This window comes from Melanotaenia boesemani, chromosome 19 (genome assembly GCF_017639745.1).
Source record: "Melanotaenia boesemani isolate fMelBoe1 chromosome 19, fMelBoe1.pri, whole genome shotgun sequence".
Lineage (NCBI taxonomy): Eukaryota > Metazoa > Chordata > Actinopteri > Atheriniformes > Melanotaeniidae > Melanotaenia > Melanotaenia boesemani.
This window is the reverse complement of record NC_055700.1, coordinates 21,741,867-21,761,510: the sequence shown is the minus strand read 5'-3', so window position 1 is coordinate 21,761,510 and position 19,644 is coordinate 21,741,867. Positions and strand designations below refer to the sequence as shown.

At 39.0% G+C, this 19,644-nt stretch overlaps 1 protein-coding gene across 1 annotated transcript in view; it reads left to right on the top strand.

The window, feature by feature from the left end:
* Window positions 1-13,950, top strand: part of LOC121630509 (leucine-rich repeat transmembrane neuronal protein 4) — a 117,767-nt gene extending 103,817 nt beyond the window's left edge. Inside the window, exon 3 of the mRNA XM_041970825.1 lies at window positions 11,252-13,950. Within this exon, the coding sequence (XP_041826759.1) occupies window positions 11,252-11,572 (321 nt within the window). The 3' untranslated portion in view covers window positions 11,573-13,950. The remainder of the gene's footprint in view (window positions 1-11,251) is intronic.
* Window positions 13,951-19,644: the final 5,694 nt, after the last annotated feature.

Below are 19,644 nucleotides of genomic sequence, written 5' to 3'. Positions count from 1 at the left end.
GCCCCCTGTAGGCTCCATGGAAGTCTTTTTAACTAACAAATATGACTTGTTTAGTGAAGAAAAAACTAGAATGTTAGTCATTCAGAAAATTACATGTGTGATCTTGGAAGCAGTTTTATCCCAAATTAATAACACGAGAAGGAGAAGTTTAAAGAATCAGGCTGGGCTTGCTTTCTGGTAAGATCATCAATTAAAACACAACTTCAACATATTAAGGCTTAAAAAACATATATTACCCATTTAAGACAAAAGTAAATAAAGAAAAGGAATAGTTCATGTTTGTGCAGCCCCCTGCAGAAAACAACTGAAGCTTTTTTTTTTGTAACTCTTTGACACAATGGCAAGGCATAATTACTAACAGTTAATGTTGTGCCTCCACAAATACAAAAGAAGGTAAGGTTGTTGTAAATGGATCAATGGATTATGTCCCATAGTCTGTGTTTGGAACAGTAGGTAATTTTGTGTGATTGTTACTGTATTAGTTTTCTTAAATATTTGCTTGAATTTTGAGAGAAATCCAAACAAATAGGCAGGATATTATATTCTGCCTATTTATATCCTATGAGGCCTCAGGATAGGAAGTATGCTGGTGAAGATAAACAAGCTATTGAATACTACAACAAGAAGTAGTAATTGATATACTAATACAAAATTATACTAATAGCTAGTTGTGGCCCTAATCTTTACAAACAGAAGTGAGACAACATGAGACTCTGCAATAATCTGGAAATTCAGTGAACTCATATTTAACAAGGCGAGCTCTTTCTCATTTACATTGCTCCACTGACACTCAGCCTTTGCCTTCATTACTTGTTGTAATTGTGTATAGTTCAGCATGTGTGTGTGTTTGTGTGTGAAAGCAAAACCAGGCCGAGGAACGTGTTGAGCATTGAGTAACATTTCATGGCCCATTTGCCGTAGCCTGCTGAAGCTCCTTTACTGTACATAGCATAGGAGCATGGTTGTGATGAGCTGACAGTGGGCACCCACTGGTGCATGAAGGGGCCCTCCATCCTGCTTTTTCCTGCCTTGTTTTTTTCCCAGTTTTCCTCCCTCACTTTTCTCCCTTTAAAACAGCTTACTAAGCAAAGTTGCTTATTTTTTTTTTGTCTGTCAGTGTGCGGTGTCAGACATGTAATCAAGAGTCTCTGCACATAAAGTGGCCTCAGGTCATTAAGGAATTAGTGGGAGGCTAATGGCTTGTTTGGAGAATCAATTAGTTAAAATGTGGACACGTGGGCTCATTTTTTTCACAGTTTTAAGAGGAAATGTCAGGTGGTATGCTCTGTGGCAGAAGTTAGTTGACCCTTTAAGACTTAAATTCCAGGTGGTGGATGTTGATCTTCCAGTAATATGGCAGTCACAGCTGTTTCTGCAATAGGATACTTCTCAAAATTGGAAAAGAATATGAACACGAGGTTTAATTTTAACTACATTATATCAAAATTGCAAAGGATTTCATTAATTGCCTCTATTGGTATTTAAAAGGGCAAAAGCTAAAAATTTTAAGCAGTTTGCATTTAAGTGAGGTGAGTCACTCAAACTTGAACTGTCAATATTAAAAATACTTGAGTGAACTGTAATTATGCTAAAAATGACCCAGAAATATTTTGCCATAAGCTAGCTGGCCATGACAGGGATAACTTTGCAAAGATAGTTTTTTTGTGTCTCAAGTCTGCAGAAAACTTTGCCCTCAATATTTTTATAAAGCTTGGAAAAATAGTAATAATGGTCAAATAGGATTTTCACAATGATTCATAATTTACATAAGCAATAATAAACATGGGATACATACACACATTAACACAAGCAGCTGGGGATGCCTTCCTCTCAGGATATGCTGTCTGACAACAAACTGATGGTGTTTAGCTTCACACATCCTCAGACACAATGTTCTGCTGGAAAGCTGATTGGTGGGCTCTGTGTCATTGGTGCCCACCTATTAACACCTGAATTTAACTGACAGCCGCATGCTAGAGCAGCAGTCGTTTGAGAAAGATGCTCACCCACACGACAATGTTGCACACGTGTGAACAACCGCATGCACACATGGTCTTGCACATGCTTTCACCTAAATATTCACTGTGCACACGATTTGTGATTATGGTTTCCTGATTTGAATTAATAGAGGGTTTATTGAGTTAATTAGCATGTTTATGATCTCACACAGTCTCATTGTTGAAAACATAATGAGTATTCATACCTGTGCACCTGTCATTGCATATTAAGGCTGCAGAAGCCACAGTTGTTCAGGGAGCTGCTGCTTTTTTTTGTCTGTTTATGTGTAGAGTGCTGACATGGACCTATGATGTATTCTTATAGCACATTTCTCTTTTCTTGAATTTTCATGATCTTTACCAAGAAAAAGAAAAAAATGTTTTTTAAAATATTTTTTTCTCTTCTCTGTTTGCTTGTTTTAGTGCACACATGCAACCAGTACAAACTGTTGGATGGCAGACTGGAAACGAGATGGACAAGGAATAGACAAACAATTAAAATAAGAAAATTGGTGTGAAAAAATAGTACCCGTAAAAACAACAAAGCAAAACAAACAAAAAGAAACAGGCAAAAACAAATGGTGACATGATATGAGACTGAAATGTCAGAATAATTCTGCTAAAGCTTCCCTGTTAAAGCAGGTTGATGTCATTGTTCTCTTATCTGGATGGAGAAGTTTTCCTTTACATGCACGTCATTTGTGTGAAACGTAGTTTGTGTTTCACATGTAGTCAAATGGTATTGATTTAAAAAAGTGTGACATGTGTTGCAATGGATTATTTTCTGCTGCAGTTTGCCGTTTCATGAAGACATCAGCAGAAAGTCAAAGGCACCGCTCTGCTGTTGAGATGAGGTTTCTTGTTGCTATGTAAGGCTGTTTTCTCAGGGACTGTTAAAGAGATCATTGAGTTTGTTTTTTTTTTTTATTTATTTTAAATCTCAGCTATGGGCCAACCAATCAGATTGTTATGAAAACAAAAATCATAAATATTAGGGAGGATCCATTGAGCCGGCTGTCAGGTTGTCCACTGGCTGGGGCGGGTTTCTGTGGTAGAGTCTCTACTCTGATGGCTCCTCAATGAAGGACACAGAATGTAATCTGAACCCACATTAATGCATCATGTCATATCAGAATGGACAAGAAGGAGATAGCAGCAATAATAGCAATAAATAAGTACAAACATTGAGTAAGCATGGCATTCACATGATGGCAGATGGCACTTTTGGTTCGGAGAGTCACTGACTTTAGTATATGCCTAAAAATGTTTTGAATTTAAAACCTTGCCAGTCACAGCTACATTAGGACAATGACTGATTTTTTTTTTTTCTTTTCTCTCAGTTAATAACCAATGGCTTTGTTCCTGGGCATAGAGCTATGTGGAAAACTGGTCCTTTTAACCTCTTTCCGTTTACTCCCAGCCTATTCCTTGAACATGTGTGTTCTTCCAAAACCCTCTCACACATGATTTCTTTCAAAGTAACATGAATCATGGGACACTGGGATCCCAATCCTAATCCGATCCTAAACTTAACTGCATTAAAAGAAACAGTCCAAATTTTCAGTCACTCTTGAAGCTTCATGTTTAAGTCATGCTTTACTCTTCCTCTTAACTTCATCAGTTGATTACAACACTGCAATTAAAGCTTGAAACTACATGACCCAATGTCACGATGTGTACATGACCCAATGTCACGATGTGTACATGACCCAATGTCACAGCAGTTTATGTTCTGAAGGCCTCCTCTAAATGGGATAACTGTTAACTCTTGAAAGATGTGCTTCAAGTTGTGTTGGATCTTGATCATAATGCATCCCTCTTCGTGGCAAGGTCATTTTTGTTAAGATTGTGTTCATGCAAATAGCACAAAATATGGTGGATGCAGGCCAGGTGGTAGACTGGTTTACCTTCAGTCCCCAATTTATCAAGTTTGTGAGTTGAAGGATCTTAAATGCGTGATACCCGTAAGGCTTGTTCTGGTCCAACTGACTGGTGGGGACATGCCAGGCTCATAAGCTGTTGGGACATTCACACTTGGAGGGTCATTGGGTTTCACATGTCTGTCACTGACCCACCTACCCACCCACTCTGAAGATCATTTAGGTCATTGTCACCTGTGAGGTGTCTCCCTGTACAACTAACATGTTTGGCCCCGGATATCACCTCCATCTGCAATCCAGCTTTGACTCCCCGCCCCAGGCAGTTTCACATCCATTGGCACCTTCAGTCTTTTGCCCAAAACACCTGGCATGTTGATAAGGCCGGTAAACAACTCACGGACAATGACCTAAATAATCAACAGAATGGGTCAGTGACTCAGTGACACACATTTGACCTCACTGACTCTCAAGTGTGACTACAACAGCTGATCAGCCTGAAGCTAGCTAACAGTGAAAACTGAAGGAGCTTTTTGATTAAGCACTGGAGAACAGTGAGATGATGAGTAAGAGCCTACACTAACATGTTAAGATATCCTTGGGCAAGATCCTAAACCCTACATTGCCCCCATACATGCTCTTCAAATGAAAATTGCCTTGGAGACAAGCATCTGCTTTATGAATGTGGTGTAATTATTCCTTCATAAAGTGAAGGTATTTAAAAGACAACATGGTGCATACACATGCTACAAATCATTCCACATCATATCAGGATTATGACTGCCTTCTTTCCTGCCACTACTACCATCCCAAACACAACATTGTCCAAATTAAGAAGAGGAAAATTGTTAGAAGTGGATTGGACCCAGTGTGGTGAGAGTAGTAAAGCATGATAACTGTGCCACCTCATTATTCCCATCTTCATTATATTATCAACGGGCTGCATTAGACTCTGATTGCATATTTAATTAATTAATTAATTAATATTTAATTAGTAGAGAGAAATGTAATAGTGTTCTCAACTGCAGTAAATACTTTTGTACAACAACATAGAAACTGTAGAACATTGTTATACTAAAACAGTTTTTCATATAAACACAGAACATTAACATCAAATATGAATCACTTCCAGCATTGAATTTAAATGGCACAAAATGAACTGTGGTGATAATATAAGTGGAATAAGGAGCAGAAAAAAAGAAGCGCAACAATTTCCAATAAGTTGGTTGTGCTTTGTTTCTCTAATTCCCTATATGAATGGTGTGCCTCTTCTTAAAACAAGAACAGCCAATAATAATAATATTAAAGATTTATATACAGAGAACTAACACACTAACAATCATATTTTGGGGAATACTCTGGAATTCATTTGGAATAAGTCACAAACTGAGTAACAAATGAAAAACTAAAAGGTTTTCTGAGTCAAAAAGATGAATTATTTAACAATAACAACATAAGAATATAAAAAAAGCTAAGCCAAAGCAGTATTTTAGTAGGAGTCTTGCAACTCCTCTTTACTTTGTTATGCTTTTGCGTGCCACAATACAGTGACTTGAGAGGATCAAAGTGTTTGGCAGGAAAAGCGGCAGACTTTTGAACCATAATGCTCCCAAAGCCCAGGGAAGCATTAGCATTGTCTGCCTGTGGCACTGTTACTGCCTCCTTAGCTGCTTATAAAAGCATGAATGCAAAAAGAAACAAAACTTCTAAAGGGCACGGAAAAGCTGTAAAAAATGAAGTTATGGGATTTGAGGCGTTTTAAGAGTCACTGATGATTCTAACAAATTAGAGCTGTTACGAGGATGAACACAGTATCTGCAGACTGAAGCTTTTTTTTACACACAGAAGATGAAAAAAAAAAGCTCAACTTAAATCAACCATCACTTGAGTTAAGTTGTGAGTAGTTTAAAAAAATGCACACAAAAGTAAAAGATTTCAGATGTGAGCAACTGGAGTGACTGGTTTTATCTGCTTGGGCGGATTGTGAAAAGTTTGGAGGCTTCAGGTGACCTTACAGAGCGCTCAGGCATATTGAGATAAAGATCCAGGAGGCAGGATGCCAGGCATTGTCAGCTGAAACGCATGCAGTTTAATGGTGGCAGAGATCCAAAGACGCAAGAATCCTTCCAGTGGTGCTGCGGAATAAGTGGAATACGTTTTTTTTTTTCTTTTCTTTTTCTTATATGCCAATACTTTAAGACGGGTAGGGGCTGCAGAATACAATACACAATGAGGGGTTCACCTGCACTTACTCTAGATCTCACATTGAATCAACAGAAAACTTATAACTGTTTCTTTCTGCTGAGACTCCCATCTCTGCAGCAGTGGTACCCTCACTTCTGCTATTTAAAGTCAGTTTTAAGCTGTTTTGATCAATGTCAGATTTGATCTTATTTGTCAGTGAACTTTCAGTGGAATGTCATCTGTCCATAATGTAACCTGAATGCGACTAGAAATGAAAGAAATAAAAAAGTATTTTTGTGCACTAAAGCCTTTCGTCCTTCTGAAATGCAAGCCTCTCAGAAGGAAAACTACCTCATCTGTTTTAAACTAAAATTCATAATTTATAAATGAATGCTTGGTAAATTATTTTGCCTTTTAATGCCCATCTGTTTTTCCACTGCCTGCAATACATCCATACACCTTGCCATGTTGTTTATCCTGCTCATGATCCTGAGGGGGTCTGGAGCCTATGCCAGCTGCCTTAGGAGTGAGAAAGGCAGGTTACTCCCAGGACAGGTTGCCACTTCATCACATGTATAACTCATAGACAGACGAGTGAGCATGGCCACAGCTACACCTACAATCAATTTAAAGTCACCGGTTAAACTAACATGCTTGGCTTTGGTCTGTGGGAGGAAACCAGATGACCCAACATAGCAGATATCTGAACTGTGACTTGCGATACACTGTCTGTGCTGAACCGGCTCCCTTTCATGCTTCAAATACTGCGGTTCTGTCATGACCACTTGGCATCTTTAGAAAAGACATAAGGTGTCCTTTGGCAACGTCACTCTGGTGTGCTTACTCATGAGCAGATGTGAAGGCACTCATAAGAGTGTTGGGCGCAAATTAAATGAATGTGTTTGAGACCCAATTGTAACAATTACTTAATCTCCCCCTTCATTCTATTTCATTCGTGTTTTCACTTGGTGTTTGCTTTCAATTTGACTCCTTGTTTGGTCACTGTTTTAGGAATTATAGTTGGTCATGTTTGAGGAAAAGCCTTTGATGGTTTGGTTTATGTCAGCATTTATTTTGAAAACTGATACTTATGGCTTCTTCTGCAGTTATTTGTGACGCCAAAGGACAAAAAGCATTGCATGTGACATTGCAGGAATAAGAACAAACTGCCTTTATACAGTCGTTCTGAGCTGCACACACTGCAGACTGAAAAAATAACATGCATGCAGCTCTGAAAGAGAAACATTTATATTAACTTTACAATACCTATATATTGTAATACAAATGTTGCTAAGTGGTAAAAGGCATACAAATACACAAAGACATGTAAAGAAAACCAAATATGGAAAAAAAAAAGTTTCAAATCTGATTTGTCAGATAGTTTGTTTTGCAGAACCATGCACAAAGTCCTACACAGAAATTGCTGAAAAAAAGCCCTTTACTTTGGCACACTGATTGTTTTGTTGACTTTCAGAATCAAACTGATAGCTTGCAGCCTTGCAAGCTGAACTCTTTCATGATTATCTTTGTATCAACTCCACAAGACTCAAACTGTTATGACAAATGCAGCTTTACCTGTTTGTATGTGAAAAGCCTGACTCACCAATTATTTCTACATCCAACATAGTTTTCTACTTTTTAAGTTATATGGTAGTCTAGATGTTTTAAACTTAGAAAATGCATTTGGTCATGTATGAGCTTTACTTATAGTGGGGATGTATTTGGGAGGAAGTAAAAGCTAATTAATTAGGGTTTCTGTTTAAAAATCTAGAGATGTACGGAATAATAAAGCTTCCTTTTTCAGGTATTAAACTGTGCATGTGGCTAAAAGTTTAAAATCCCAATCAATGAGGTACTTTTTTCTCTCAAGAGATATTGCAAAGAGGCTAACTTTCTGTTTACAATAAGGTGGGCGGTAATCGAGTAGGCAGAAAAAAAGCCAAGTTGTCAGCAGTGGCTCAAAGGTCAAAAGACTTAGATGAAAAACTAAGTGTTAGATAATGGAAATTATTAAACCAAAATAATATCTATTTGTGGAAAAAAGTGTTAGATAAGCATAAACACTATTTATTGCTACTCAAACCACCTAGCTCAGAAACATTTGGAAAATAAAAAGGTGTGTATGTTTGTTAGTTCCACCAGATGTTCTCTATTTGCATATTTGGCTGTCGTTAGACTGCTGGAGGTGAGGAATTACTGATGTCCATTTGCTGAGAGGGAAAAGGATGACAGCATTCCTAATGAGCCAACCACACATTGCATCTTTGGATGGTAAACTCAAACTCTTTGTTCACAGAAGCTGATGTTAGGTGAGTGAATTTGTCCATAAAGACTGCCCTTGCCTTTTATTTCACAATTTTATGACAATATTCAATATTCATCTCACCGTCACACCTAATGTAGAATATCATAAGTCAAAACATGTTTATGCAACCTTGAATTTATCTTTATTTTTGTCTCTTAAGCCTTATTTCCTGACAAATATTCGCAAAACAGCCATCTCTCTACACAAATACACACACACACACACATATTAACCTGCATAAGACCCAGAATTTTGCCCAGACAATTTAATAGAAACCACTGAAATGGTTTGGAGATAATATCAGTTCATTAATTCATTGGACGCAGCAGGGGAGCGGGAAGCAGAACCGAGGTGGGCCGCGGTGTGTGTGACAGGAGAAGTGGAGGTGGCAGTAGCTGCAGCAGGGCTGGTGAGGGGTTTAAACTCAAAGCGGAATGAGGGAAGTAATCCACTGAGTGCCTATAATGTAATGAGTCAGCCTCGCTTAATGGAGTCCATTTGAGGAGGAAAGAGGTAGAGAAAGAAGGTAGGGTGGTGGTTCTGGAGGTGCATGGGTATAGCTGAATGAAAGGCAGAATTGAAGAACTGAAAGGCTTTTTGTGAAGATTTCAGCTCCAACTAGCTATAGCATCACCAGACAAACAGAAGATTTTTAAACTAAGTCCAGGAAGACAGGTTTGTGCAGTTTCTGGAGTGTAATGCTGCACAATGAATTGGTAATGTGTTATAGTAAAGCCTAAGGCCATAAATCTATTTTTTTTTCTTTTTTTATTATCTAAAACAGAGCTGGTATTAATTCCCTTAGAGTGGCTTTATCTCAGACCCCTGGTTCAGAGTAATTTCTGAACTGCCAAGCTGTGTTAGCCCCGACTCTTCCTATTTGACTTTGAAATCTTGGCTTCCTAACGCACGCACACACACACACACTATTCCTTCTTCCACATGCATATATCAGCATCACATTGACAGTAACTTGGCTTTTAGAGAATCTTGGCCTAAATTCTTTTGCGTTACCTCAAATAAGATTGCTCTTATCAGAGTGACTTTAAATGGCAGATTTAATAAAAGTAGCTGAATTTTTTAAACCTCTTTTGGTTTTAAATCCACCTTTTTGGGATTGTTTGGAGTTTACTTAGCATGACTATCAGACTTTCAGTTTTCTGTTTACATTTTCCTTACCTTTCAAAAATGAGGATTGGCTCACGCTCACCAATTTCAAGATGGTGTTGTCTGAAATAACCATGCAGTTCATATGAATATTTGTTGGAAATATGATGCCAGTGTGATGCTCTGCTTCCAACACCTCTTTAAGATTCAGGGGTTGTATTATTTATGTCTTCTGTGTCGGTGTCACATCTGTTGCTCCTGCAGTTGTTCCTGTGGCCTGTGTGTACAGATCAGATGATCTGCCTCTCTGCCAGCCTGCAGTGTTTAATCCAGGTCAGCTGCCATCTTACTGCGCTGTTTTCATGGCCTGTTAGAAATCTCCTATTTGGCGAATAAGAGCGTGATTCAAAGTTAGTGAGACAGAGTGTCGCAAGAGTCTCATCTGCTTGTTTTGCACTTTGTTAAGGTCTGTAGAGAACACAAGACCAGACACATGGCCAGATGTGATGAGGGCTCCTGGCTGTGACACAAGTGGCATGGCACTGGAGGGAAATAAGGATTATTTGTCCCAGCTCTCGTATCAAAGGTTGAGCACAAAAGCATCTGTGGTTTTTTCATCTGCAGCATGCTTTGTGTGCTTTTTCATAAACATGCCTTCTCTACACTTATTTGCAAAAGTCGTGTGATGGAAGAGTATTTGCAGATTTAAAAAGTAGCATTTTCTGCATATACTTGACAGCACTAACAGTATTTTTAAGAGTATTTATATTAAAATGCATTTGGACAAGTGGAGCTCAGGTCACCATATGAGGATATTCAGTGAATGGCTAAAGTAAAATACCATACATGTAAGCGTACTTAAGTTATGTATAACAGATGAACTGCATGGGAAACTACTCTTAAAACTAACTAAATTATACAACTTATGGCCTGGTTTTCATGAGGCCTTTCTTGCTGTAGAAACTTTATTTTATTTGGTGGGTGAGAACAACAAATTTGATGACCAATGACCGGATGTTTCCAGGCAGACATTCTGAGAAATCTACTGTTCTAACATGGCAGAAAGGTTGTGGCACAATGCAGCACACACTTTCTGTTGACACCTTTTAAGCACATATAGAAGATCTGAATGGAAACAGTGAAAATCAAAATGACTTGCGTGTAGAATGTGGCTTTTTACTTGTTTCAAATACGCCTTCATCAGCATTTGGGGGAATTTGAACGATTTAGCAAAACCACATCTGACCTGGTGAAGATTTAACTCACCACACAAATGTGTTTATTGTTCAAGAATCATTATTGAAACCAATAAACTCCTGTAACTGACCAGTGTCTCTTGAGATTTGATAAAATTTCTCAAATAAAATAATGAAAATATTACAAAAGAGGAGATCTCTCCATTTTCCCCTCTATGGAAGTCCACTACAATTTCCTTCAAGGTTTACTTGCAGTTAGGACAACTACTGAAGCAGCTTATGCTGTCCCCCACTTTCAAAACTAAGAAGCCAAGTTTGTTTTAAAGCAGTCAATGGAAACTCATGATTCACATTATTATTTTATTTTACTCGTATGTTTTTGGTGTTAAAAACTAACCCAAACAATTAATGGAATTAAGAATAATAATAATAATGTGAAACTTTTTATCTAATAAATCTTCTTTCTTTCCCCTTTTGTCTCCTCTTCCCTCCCTCTATATTACCTTCACTGTCCATGTGGACCCTATCTTTTTTACCCTCCATCTTTCTGCCTATGCCCTCCTCTTTTTCTCTCCTTCCAAACAGGTCCCCCACCAGATGGGTGCCCTGACCTTCTACCGCTATGAGCAGCCTATTGTAGACTACTGCCAGGCCCACCAACCCCTGAGGCTCAACATGGGCTATGAGGGACCACCTCAGGGCCTGGAGGGACTTGAAGACCTGGGGCCATGTGATAGGGGAACCATACAGACAGTGGCTTTGCCTGCTGTGCCCTCTGCTGCCAGCATAGGTGCCTCTGTGCCAGGACCACGCTCCCCTCCACCACCTCTCAGACCACAAACTGAAGGTCCCAGTGGCCCCTATCCTCCTGCCGAGCGCACCGGCACACTCAAATTTGGACGCTAATGAAACTGGTCGTTGGAAATGGGGCAAAGCCTTCTTATTCACCATGACTTTGAAGGGGCAGGTGACGTGGTTATATAGTGGGGCCTTGTTTTTAACAACATGGGTACATGAACTAAAGGACTTCATTTTCAAATTCTGCCTTGAGGAATTTGGCATCTGCAACACACCATCTCATCATAACACAGTGCAATGAGACACCACTGCTTTTGATTATCTTTTCCAAAATGCATCGTAGAGAACCCCTTACTACTGACTTATGGGAGGTAATTCAGCATATGACAAAGGGTATTACCTTGTTTCCAAATATGGTCTTTGTCATTTTCCATGTCAGCATAATGGTGTACCTGTTCACAGCAGCAGCAGCAAAGTGTGTCAAAATGAGAGGGAAAGTGCAATAACCACTATGTCTAAATCACAGTAAGTAGGAACAGAAAGATAAAAGATTTCAGAAAAGAAGCCAGAGGTTATGTGAAGTGCAGAAGGCTTCTTACTGTGTTTGTTATAAAAAATTCAGCTCGCTGTTAACAAAGGGAGACCTACTGAATATCATTAATTAACAAATGCTAACAGATCCTGTTTTTTTGTTTCTCTGGATATCATATTTCAAACTGAAATCCATTGATGTGCATGTTAAACCAAAGAGTTTACTAATAACTTTCTTTAATGCACATACATAAAATATTAGTTGTACTACTTAACAAGCTTCTGCCAGCTCACTGTTACCACCACCAAAGCCCCTGCTGTTTTGAAGTGAATGGGATCAACTTTAGTAAAACACTCAACTACAACAGTGAAAATGAGTAGTTTAACTGGAATTTTAAGGAGCTATTTATCATTATCATTTAATTAGCTGGTTCTCCCAACATCTCTTCAGTTTATCCATATTATCCAGTGATGCCATGAACAACAGCGACTACAGCAGCCAAAGCTGTATGTTCCATAGAAACATAAATGTGCCCTTTACACAGCAGAAAAAAGAAAAAAAAAAAAAGTGACTGTATATGATTACTTCCCATTTTCTTTTAAAAGGCAATCACAGGGAATTGCGTGCAAATAAGAACATCTGAGTGCAAGTCTTGTACATAATACTGAAAAGGTCCACTTTTACTGAAAGTCAGACCACTCTCACTGCCCCAAACAGTTATGTGAAACATTGTGGAGTCAATGTTTGACTTTCATCACGCTGGACTATTTGATGAGCACCGTCTTGCTGGGCCGGCAGAGCTCAGCTCGTGTGCTCTTGTCTCCTTTCCGTCACTGAGAACAACAATGCCTGGTGGGGGAATGTTGAACCAGCACGTTGACTTCTCTTTGACCTGCATATGAACCCATGGGCTGTACTGGGAATATTGCCAGACATGTTCTTTTTTTTTTTTTTTTTTTTTTTTTTTTCCTGAAAGCGTGCCTGCAGCACTGGATTTTTATGCACTCAGTAACCCCTTGGCCACCGTGTCAAACACTTCTGCTCAATGTCTTATGGAGCGGACTTCACATATGGCGGGGATGGCCTGTCAAACATCATCTGTTTAATCTGAGCAGTGTACTGAGGTGGTTGTCCACATGTCAGTAGTCGCACGCCAGGGAGTTGTGGAAGCTGTGTTTGGTCCTCCCACAGAATGACTGATAATCCGTGGAGTCAAAAAGTGGGTACAATTCAAGACGATGGAGGAAAATAGGGAATTAATTTTTAGTTTTTGTTATTTTTCTCTTTTTGGTTTGAAGCAAAAGAGACCATTTTTGAAGTGTCAAAGATGATGTCAAGAAATTCTATAAGACTAATCAAAGGACAAAAGTAAATAGAACTTATTTATCATGTAAATAATAAGTCTTTAAAGAGGAAAAACAAAAGTATGAACTTTACTTCTTCTGAAACACAAACTGTGGACAGAAGAGGAGCCTTATTCGCTTTCCAGTGGGAATATATTACCAAGATGACTCGGTGAGAAGGTTCCTATTGTAATGCTCTTGTTGTTTCAATGATGATTATTTTTCTATCTGCTCCCTTCATGACTACCATCAAACACAAATGATATTACTGAGGTTATTTCTCACATTCAGTCATTTTACTTAATCACGTGAAGAGGGAGAGATTGGGAGCCTTGTTATTGTGATGTTCTCAGAGCGCCAAACCTTACAGATCCACATTTTTCTGTTCTTGTCATTAGACTTGTTTGAGAGCTCATGTTGCAGGTGGTGATCGCATGATGTGTAAGTTGCATCCCGATCCAAACCTTTTTGTTGAAGAATTTCGACATTGTCTGTCATTTAAAGGTTTACTCTGGAGGAAGAAGTATTCTTTACAGCAAGAGTTTAACTTGTGGATGTTTTTTTTTTTTTTTTTTTTCTTTTGGATGTGCCATTATTTTGTTCAATGTTTTACCAAAAACCAGATGCAAAACAACAAGTCTTTATTGTGTCATCACTAAGAAGGGTACAGACCCCTTCCTGTACAGAACATTGCATAAAAAAAAGCAGTTGATTCGCTCAGTACGGTTGCTTAATAGTGCTGGTGGAGTTTACTTTGTAATAGCAGCTGTGCCAATGTCTTTATAATGGGAGTTCTCTTAATTCTATCCATGTATTGTCTTGCCTTGCTCTATATCACCCCTGATAACTCCTTGGCCTGAATTTCATGTCTGCCGCTTGGTGACTCAGGTGAACCTGTTTAATGATGTTCTATTCCTGTCCGCATGTTCATATTTTGGGAAACTTTGTCCAGTTAGGGAGGAGAACCAAGCCAGAGACAAACAGTAAGGGAGTTAGAGTACTTCTTGTCTGGACTGCCCTAGGACCAGCAGCACGTGCCATGAACGACGTCACAGGTTTGAAAGCGAGTTGCTTGCTTATGCATTCCTGCTCACCTAAAGAAGAATTCCCAGGCAATTCCAGCTGTGAAACAGAGAAAGAGATTTTTGTTGGGTACTCGCACTCCAGAGTCTCCCTCGCCCTACTTCCCTATGTGTCGTAATTACTTCAGGTTTCAGAGCAATGATAATGGTTTAATTCAGTCTGAACATAGAGATCAAAGCTACTTTGCCCTTCATGTGTAATTAAAAAATGCTAATAAAATCTTTTAATGTCCACAATTAAATCAGCCACTAATCAACATTCGATTCATGACGACTACCTCCCTGATAAAATCAGATATGTTCAGTGGAATGTTCAAATCCTGCTGCCAGTAATTATTTAGTCTTTTGTCCATTTCTTTTGCCATCAGGGAGCTGGAAGCACAAGCGCTGCATGCAAATGGTGCATGTTTGAGCTTAACTCCAGGACCGTCTGCATTAACCCCGCAATGCCAACAGGCTTCATTTTCTCCTCTGCTGTGTTTGTTTACAGTTTTGTACATCCTCAAGCTCCCCAGCCCAGCCCTAGCCTCCCTTTTAGTTTTGGCTCAAGTCCTCACAGGAAATTTTTTTTCAAGTTTTTTTATAATTTTCTCCTCTTTTTCCTTTTTCTTTGGGTGGGGTGAGTAAAAGTCTGAAGAATAGCAGTAAAAACTGTAATATTTCAGTGTTTATGCTGAGAGGGAAATGCTAAATGCATATCACCGAGGAGAAAAAGTAGGCATAAGAGATAAAGACGAAGAGACAGAGATGGGTTTATAATAGGAAGGATGTCGAGGGACAAATGGGTTAGCGTGAGGACGTTTTATTGTAATGCAGCTTTGTGATTATTCTAAAAGGCCCAGGAAGCTTTATTTCCACTGTAAGAAATGACAAAAACAGCTTAAGCCAAGTTCTGACACATGCAAGTGTTATGTAGTCACACATGGCACAAAACTTAAACAAACATACTTGCATTGTCTGAATTGTAAGTACTATGCATGCTCACATACAAAAGCTACATAAATTATAATTTACACTATTACCCAGAATCCACTTTGACTTTTCAGTCTTTCACTGCAGAAGCAATCACGCATCAATACATATAGACACAGGACATGCAGGCGGCCCACATACAGTACCTTGATGAATGATAATAAAGTACTACAGCTTTTGACACACCCATCCATTCCAGTTGACCCAAGGCCATCTGCAACGGTTCAGTTGACTCTAATCCATTACCTGATAAATAGATTTGAAAAATTAATTCCAAGCCAGACGTGGATTTGCAGCTTTTCCTCCTCTGCCATACATCTGTGTCTTACCAGCAGGCAGCATTAGGGCATAACCATACTGCACACAGTATAGGCCTCTTCAGAGTCAGCATGGATACAGGTGGAGAAAGGGTCTGAGCAGAAAGGAAAAAAGACAGAAAAAAAAAAAAAAAAAAGTTAATTTGCCACTTTCCGGTTTGCTTTTATAGTTAATGTGACATTAGTGTGTGTACAGACTGAAAATGGTAAGAAATAATAACTTTGTTATGCTAAAGAGAGACAGGAGTTATTGCTTCTGACTAAGCTACCCCGCATGTACCCAGATAGCCTGAATGTGTGTGTGCGCGCGTGGGTGTATCTACAATACCGCACCTACTCCTCTACCTCCTCTAAACCAACGTCACCATTACTGATGTTCAGGCCAGCCCGTTCCCCATTGATTGTTATTGTTCCACGCTGTTTCACATTAGCAGGAAGTCTTTAACCTTCGACCCGCATTGTCTCGACTCTGTTTTTCTGCCATTGCTCATGTCAGAGGTGGCACAGAGAAGGAAGGGGTGATCATTAACCTCTGTCTGGGAAACACACTTTTTCGTTTGTCTGACAAAGTCCGTTTACAGCCCTAATTGGATTTAATGTAAGTGCAAAAAAGGGAAGGTTTTTTTATTTAAATGGGCTGAATTCTTCTCCAATGGTTGCTATGTGAAAGCAAGCAGGGAAACCTGACAGAGAGCAGTGTCAGACCTAAGTTTTCAATTTTCTTGCAGGCTCAGAGACTTTTTTTTCGTTTTGACTTTTGCTGCCTCTTAAATGCTTTCCGTACACACCACGGGATCTCCACTGTCTGCTTTTCATCCATTACCTACAGAGAGCATTGATTTCTGTAGGGTGTAAATATGCGCTGCATTGTTTTCTTTGGTAGTTGGGTTTCTTGTTTTTTGTTTGTTTGTTTTTTATTTAGATATTTTTTGTTTCTTTAGTTCTTTTTACTGTATTCAAGACCTGAAGCATTTTTGTGGAGACCTGGTCCAAGCGCAAAAATATGGCTCTTCTTTGAGTATATTATTGTCAGAAAATGTTTTGTAAAAATTTTGATGATGATATCAGAAATAAAAATATAAAGGTGGGAATTGTGGTGTGTGGTGCTTTGGTTTATATGTTAATATTTTCCCAGTCACATGTTAATGTTATGTCATGACTTTGAAACGTTCTATTCAACAAATAAATAAAGTTATGCTAGCAGTGCAACAATGTTTGCAGAAGGCTTCTGGGCTCCGTTGAGCAACAGTCCCTGAGTGGATGGAGCAAACATTATCCTTTACTGATCCTGGCACTGAGCTCCATGTGGGTTTGTTTATCTAGGTTGGAAAATAAACAGAGACAGAGACTGAACCAAATACCTATGGGAAGATGGTATTTTATAGTGCCAGCTTTTGGTCTAAGCTATTGATGTTTTACCCTAAAAACACCCATGGTAAAATAAACTTGTCTCATCAGTTCATTTTAAGTATGTTTCTGTTTCCTTATTTTTATTTATTTATTTTTTTTTTCTGAGGAATTGAGAATTCACCTCATGTTCCTTCGAGCTTCTTAAAGTTAATGCAAGGATTTCTTCAGTCTGCCAGCATGCCTGTCGTCTTCTCAGTCACTGCTGTGATTGAAGATTTTGTGCAGTAAATTGTAGCCTACCTGAATTCTGCTGGGGGAGTATTGTTTCAATCAGGGTAAGATGTTGGGGTAAAGAAGGAGGAAAAGTAGAAGAAAAAAAAAAATCAACATCATGTGCGTAATCTAAACCTTTCACTACCTGCAAGACTGCAATCATTGGGTCCGAACAGAGAACAAAATAGCACTCAGCCGGTTTTAAGAGCTGGTGGTTAGTCTGATTGGGGTTTCCTCAAAATAGCAACACAATCCACAAAGAGCATCATAAGAACAAGACACATTGTAGTCTGATTACATTGTGACAATGTCCCCTCAAGCTGAGTGAGGAGATTATCATCCCCTGTGTAGAAAATGCTGGTGTTTTTAAACTGGCAAAACCTACCGATATTCAGGCTCATCAGTGCTGTTCACCATCTGAGCTGCAATGCCTGTGCTCCTCAGGCTCAGTGAGGCATGCACACAGGAGTAAAGAACAGGTGATTTGCAAAATGCTGCAAAGAGGCCTACGTGTCAAAGATTAAATAACACCATTTTTAAAAGATATATGGGAAAAAGAAAGAAATTGATGCTGTATTTACTGTAAATACTGAGATATTTTATGCTGGAAATCTTAGTTATTTGCTTTATAATTGGAATTTCTCGTCAGCACGCATCTTGTTTCCTCGCAGTACCTGGAGGAAAAAATTAAGTCATTTCCTCTACTAGTACTTCAAATGATTGATTGGACTGAGAATAACAAGTAAAAAAGTTTTGTTTTACTTTTTAAGCCTCTGTTTGAAAATTGTTTATCCATAATTAAATCAAATCAAATTTCCAACTTGGAAATGCATGGCTCATAATGACATTGTGATTAAAAAGGGATTAGAATCAATGTTCATGGTTGGCAGAGAAATACACATTAAGTATTGGAGAATAGAATTCTTTCTCTATTTGGGGTCAACCTGTGAATGAGCCTCATGTCAGCTACTGTACACTCTCTCATGCAGAAATAACATACTCCAAGGGTTATTGAGCATTTGTGTCCAAATCTTCTTTCACATAATCCATTTAATATTTAATAAGAAAGATTCACTCTCTGTCCCTTTTGTTAGTCTGTGCTTATAAATGTTTAAGAAGAGAGCCCTTTAGATAGCAATGATAGGCACATTAACAATCATGATGGGCAAGGGCCACCAGTTTTTAGAAGGTCCTCAAAGTAAAATAATTCCGAAATGGCAGCAGTTTTGGGCAGTACTGTTAGGAATCTTTCGCAGCTGCAGTGATGCAAATTTTGCATCCATCTGTCATAGTGAAGGAAGAGCTGAGTTGAAAGACACAGCTCTTGAATTACCAGTTGATCTATGTTCATACCTTCACCTATGGTCACAAGCTGTGGGTAGTGATGAGATTGTGGATACAAGGGTCCGATATGAGCGAGGTGGCTGGGCTCTCCCTTAGATCTAGTAAGAACTGAGGGGTTCTGTTTAGAGCCACTGCTCCTCTGCATCGAAAGGAACAAAAAGAGGTCACTTGGGCATCTGGTTAGGATGCCTACAGGACACCGCCCTGGTGAGGAGTTCCAGGCACATCCCATCGAGGGAAGAGACCTTGCGGAAGATCCAGGACACACAGGAGGGACTATGTCTCTCAAATTGCCTGTGAAAGCCCCGGGATACCCTTGGACAAGCTAGAAAAAGTGGTCGAGGAGAGAAAACTCTGGACTTCCCTGCTTAGGCTGCAGCCCCCATAAGCCTGTTCTGGATAAGGGGCAGTAAATGGAGGGATAGGTGGATGTTAGGGACTCACTCCATATTTATGATGCAATAGCATTTTTTTCTTTTCTTTATGTAGATCTTGCAAATTGATCCTGTCTAGGTACAGACACAGTGAAGCAACCCAGAATAATAAAACACAGGGGTAACAAATTTTGTTGCTGCAGTGAGGAACAGAATTTGTTACTTTACTGGAAAACTTTGTTGCCACCCAAAAGGGGTACATTGGAATAACTATAGAATTGAACTTCTGACTTCGTAAGTAACAGTAATAAAGGAAGGTGCCCTGGTGCCATAAAACACAGTCAATATTGAGATTTAAATCCACTTAACTGTTTTATTGAGGTTTTCCTGCAACAATGCCTCTCTTACTGAACTGTAACATCTGAGTAACATAGCACTGCAGCTCAGATGATACATTTCAGTCAAAAGTGAAAAGGCACGAGTACAGATGGAGAAGGACCTTTAAAAAAATGCCAAATAAGTGGCCAGATAATATACATTTTAAAGTTTGTTTATTTTACCAACTTTTGGTAGACAGTTCTGGCATCATGGCG